General features: G+C 38.0%; 1 protein-coding gene across 1 annotated transcript; it reads right to left on the reverse strand.

Annotated features, from left to right (window-relative positions):
• Window positions 1-921: 921 nt before the first annotated feature.
• Window positions 922-2,995, reverse strand: LOC126800702 (putative cyclin-D6-1). Its single transcript, XM_050528109.1, has 6 exons — window positions 2,758-2,995; window positions 2,588-2,668; window positions 2,332-2,427; window positions 2,036-2,237; window positions 1,798-1,928; window positions 922-1,705 (listed from the first exon to the last, which is right to left on the reverse strand). The coding sequence occupies exons 1-6, from the start codon at window positions 2,932-2,934 to the stop codon at window positions 1,424-1,426; spliced, it is 969 nt and encodes a 322-aa protein (XP_050384066.1). The 5' UTR covers window positions 2,935-2,995; the 3' UTR covers window positions 922-1,423.
• Between the last annotated feature and the right edge of the window lie 2,182 nt (window positions 2,996-5,177).

Here is a 5,177-nt window from a genome sequence, read left to right on the forward strand (position 1 = left end):
CCAACACTCAAACCCTCGGACATCATATATCTGCAAAACCAAAGGACTTCAAACTAACAACACCCATTCGGCGGCCTCATGGTGACGACGAGGCAAGCCTTACCGGCACGGAGCACCACTGGACGAGAGGACTATGACAAGGTTGTTGTTGTACGGCGCTTTGGGGAAGGAGGGAGCGTTTATGGTTTTTTTTTTTAATGAGGCTATAGGTTACAATCATGGTTAAAGTTTGTCACATGATTATAGTGCTATATTGTACGACACTATTGTTAGTCGCCAAGATTGTATTGTTTGCAATTATTTTAATTTAGTAATTACAATTATTTATTGGGTGGTTGACTGATTGTGAATTATCGTATTTATATTCTCTTCGAGTCCCTGGTATATTGGCTTATATCTTCTTCCCACTGGTCCCATTTTGCTCTCTGTGAAGTTGCCATCATCTTCCAGGGTACAGAAGTACAGAGATCTCCCAAACTAGGTCCAGATATCTTGGATTAGGAAATGTCAACAGTACGGGACCATCAATCGCCTTATCGCCCTCAGTCGTTAATATATATTAACACTTGATTAAGTACATGGCGCTCTTAATGAAACACCATTTCAAAATTTCGAAGCAGAACTTCAAAGTCGACTGGAATAGAAACTGCAGAATTCCTGTAGCTATTCCAAAATTAGGTACTGTTTTAAGCAAGAGCACCCATCAAGTTCCTAATGCACTGCCCCAATCCCAGAAGGCGCAATGGACACATGGGCATAACAGTAATTTCCCAAATTTTCCCGCGCTGACTACATCGACAGTGTTCTAGAATTATGGAGAAGTATACGCAAAACGCTCCTATAGCTATTGAGAATATTATTGCCTCTTCCTTTTGTGCTATTGAAGCTAGAGACATAAATCCAACTCACACTCATACAAGATATCAATTCAAAGCTAGTTTTTATTATGTCTCGTCTTTGTTTGGTACCTAAAGAAAATACAAAAGGCAAATAGCTTCAACTAATAATAATTGGAAGAAAACAAGAGAAACGGGAAAAACCCACCATTTCTTTTCATCTCTTCGATCTGCTCACCACTAGAGAAAATGAAAGCAGCACTGGCAGGTTTTGGTTTCATCCAAGCATGTCCGAAGAGAGCCAATATTGTTGTAGATGCATTCTCTTTATTAGGGGTGTCTGGACTTTTAACTTTAAACTTGTGTAGGATCAAGGTTGCGGGTTGCAACAGTTGAGCAAGGACAAGCTTCTGTAATTTTTCTGTTTAGCGAAACTTCTTCGCTCCCCTCTTGTTTTCTTTCCCATTACTTGTTTTTCTATTTTTTTCTTCTCCTCCATTTCCTGTCATTGGAGCAGAGCTTATTAGCTAGTGTCACTCTCATAAACAGAAGGAGAGACCATTAATTGTTGAGCTCTGTCATTAGCTCTAACTAGGCCTCAGCTTTGCTGGATCTGATGAGAAATTTATTTGGACAACCCTGTGGTGATGCTTGTTACAACAGTCACTAACTTTCCTCCTCTTGATGTCCCTCTCCAATTTTAAAGTGGTAATGCTAGTCACTGTGGTTGTTCCAGTGTCTGCAGAGCTTGAAAAAGTATGATCCAACACATTGGCCGGTGTCACTGAGCTAGACACCATCTCCAATACTGAATCATACTCATCTACCACTCTGTCCTGCATACAATAGTAGCATTGCAGTAAATTTACCTGCCACCAAGAAACAATTAAGTTAATTTCTAGTTTACTACTAAAATATAATCAGTATACTTATATAGAAAGGTACGTACTTAGTTATTTACCTTATTTACATATGAACAGTTGGACAGTGCTTTTTTGAAGCAGGGGCATTGCATGGGGAATAACTCATGAGAAGCGGAGAGGAGAGCAGAGGCTGCAATTATTGATGGCTTGAACACCAAAAGCTTCACATCTGCAACAACCAAATATACAAGGAAAGTCACAAACATTTTCATGGTGGAGAAATGTATAGTTAAAATGTGCAAATATGATTTTCTCAAGGTCATAAGGGTTCTAGACCATTTTGAGCTTTGAGGATGATCTGGGTGGCTCTGTCTTTGAGAGCTAGCCTCAATGGAGGATCGTCAAGTTTGAACAAAGAAATGAAGAAAAGAATGAAAGAGAAGGGAGTTATGGACCGCATTCTCCATTTTAGAGCTCCCAAAATCAGAAACTCCATTCTCTCTATAGTTCGAGTATCGAAAATGATACCCCCATCTCCCTGTATGCACCAAATTTCTCATCAAAGTTTATATACTTCAATGAATGAAACACTATTGACATTATTGATTAATTTGAAGAAAGCTCTCCTGTACCTGAAAATCGAGGACAGAAAAGTCAGTTTTCTTCATCTTGGCTGCTAGAGAAACGCAGGAGACTGCAAGGAGCTTTGTGATCCAAGGCTTTGGTTGCTGAAAATGTCCCAGGCATCAGTTAGACTAGATCTCATCAAGAGACTTAAACCTCATAAACCATTGTGTAATTGACGTTTAAGGAAGAACCCAATCAGTACTAAATGCAAATTTCGTTAACAAATGCAAGCGAAAAGTGTTTCCAAGTATCAATCTTTACCAGCTTTCCTTGGAAGGACAAGAACCGATCAAGATAATTGACAGCAAGGTAGGATAAGAAGTTATCAGAGTTACAACAGAGCTGCAGCAAAGATAAAATTTCTGGGTCACTGAATAGGCAAATTGGACCAATTTTAAGAAATCATATCTCTGTTCTTAAGAGAATTGTACCTGTGAGATTGAAGCAATGGCTTCTCTTCTAATAGAGATGTCACAGTCTCCAGCTTGAAGAGTTTGGAAGTAATTCTCGGATGGAATGTGATCGGATTCGATGGAGAACAGAGAAGTGACCGAGTCAGAGTGGATTTCATGGGAAATTGTTAGTGGATTTTCAAGGTCGTACTCCATGGATGTTTAGTCACTCAAGTTTTTCAAGACATATTTGGGAAGGAAGAGCAGAGTAGTGAGGTAACAATTTGGTGTTTTTTCTTTTCTTTGTGAAAAGAAAAGGAGTGTGTAGTGAAGTGAGTGTGGGTGAAGACTTGGACTTCGGTCCTTTACAGCTCTGTCTCTCTCTTATAGTGTTTTGCAACATGCATTGACATAATGGGAAAGAAAATTCCTTTGAGGGCTATGATCAGATACTTATGAGCACAATGTGAAGCTTGGGTGCCTCAAACAAGATTGGTTGCAGTGAAGGTTGCCTTTGACATTTGTTACTCCATCCAATGATTCAAAACCTTCCACCTCATCCACCCAAGTCTACAAAAACTGTGTATTTTGAAAGGATGACAAATTTTGATGAATTATTGAACATATGATATTCCAACTGGAAAGACAACTGCAAAAACAAAATAACAAGGTTTTTGAAGTGTTGTCGCATGCGTAGATATGTGTATAACTTGGTCGATTTTCTTACTTTCATTTTGTGTTTGAGAATGAGATAGATATAATAAAGTGATTGTATGTAACATGTATGAGATAAATGGTTCGTTCAATTTTCTGGTGATGTTGTAGCCAATTTCAAATCCTAATTTGTTCTCGATTGCCCTCGCGAACTCCAAATGGGCTTCGTAATTGGCAAAGTTTGTGTTGATGAAATTATTGAGTTAGGAAAAAAGGAAAAAAGGAAAAAATTGAAGTTAATTTCGATTTATTTATCTTGTGAATTCTTAACCTCAAAAGAGACCGGAATAATTTACACTAGTGTTTTCTTTTTTCAGGAGATTATATATAGCTTCAATTCCGTAAATATACCAACCTCATGTTGATTATTGGATAGACAGAGAGGCAACTTGGGAGAATGAAGAATATGTATTAAATTTTGCATCAACCTCATCCAAGTAGTAGGAGTCCTAGAAGTTCTTCACAACGCAGACTAGTCAAGTGGGGGCTCTAGGTTTTTGCACTCAAATTCAAACAGCACACCTCTCGATCACTACACTCGTAAAAACTCGGAAAATTATATATTCGGCAACTGTGTAACGACAAGCTTGAAACGTTGCTGCTTCACACTAAACTAAGTAACCACTCCCAGTGAAAGTAAACTAGGAAGTATTTTTCTGTTATTCATTTCGTTCCATAGTTCCATGTAAGAAAAGAAGAAATGGCCCCAACAGAAAAACTACAATTCAGTCTTTTCATGTCCATGGCAGGGCGACAGCTTGAGCATATGTCCCATAGTGAATGAGTCTACCTCCTTTCTAACAAACAGAAGTGACTAATGAAACGACAAGTCGATCTTTATGTGAGACGCTCCGTAGTCCACACTGGTAAAAATATATCAATATGAGAGTGTAATACAGCAATACAATGTGATCATCACAATGTGGTGTTATGATATAGAAGTCAATGCATGAGATTAATATAAGTGGATTTCGAAAACTGAAGTTTCATACCATATATTGGTATATAGAATGTATAAGACTGACTAATCAAACAGATGAAGACGAAGATTACATATTAATTCTATATGTATGGACTAGGCGCTCAAGTTTCACAATGGAGTTTGGGTTTTCTTTTTGGAGTTATCGTTAAAACTTAAAACATTAAGGTGCATGGCACTATATATTCGGGTGTTGATTTTTCTTAGATGCATTGGAGTAATATATAATCTCCTCACATGTTGTAACACTCCTTGAGCGGGAGATTTGCAGCTAGCTAGCTAGCTAGCTTAACTACACAGAAAAACATTAGGAATAAAAAAAGTGTATATAGTCCAATTTATACTGTATTAGCCAAAGTAAGTATGATCACTTGATTAGGCCAGCCTTAATTAGGGTAACTAAAACTGCGGGTGAAATAATCGCTGTACGTACACTTGCATGCATACGATAATGATATGATCGATATGATCAATCGTATATCTGTATGCATGACAAAGATAGAAGACCCCTCATATGATCATATTTCCATCATTAAGAACTTTCTAAACCAAAGCCTGCTGGTTTTATAAACGAATTTATGTCCCCTGTACCAGTAGGAATCGTGGTCCCTTCTATAATGTAATACTCTTGTTCTTCAACGCCATTGATCAAAGTCACCAAACCGAAACCCAAATCAGAACGCAGCTGTCATAATATTCAAGGGAGGAATATCAGTCTCGCTAGAAAAGCCAAACATTCATATCAAAGTGAAAAAAAGGCCCCAAA

Source organism: Argentina anserina, chromosome 6 (genome assembly GCF_933775445.1).
Source record: "Argentina anserina chromosome 6, drPotAnse1.1, whole genome shotgun sequence".
In the NCBI taxonomy this organism is placed as follows: domain Eukaryota; kingdom Viridiplantae; phylum Streptophyta; class Magnoliopsida; order Rosales; family Rosaceae; genus Argentina; species Argentina anserina.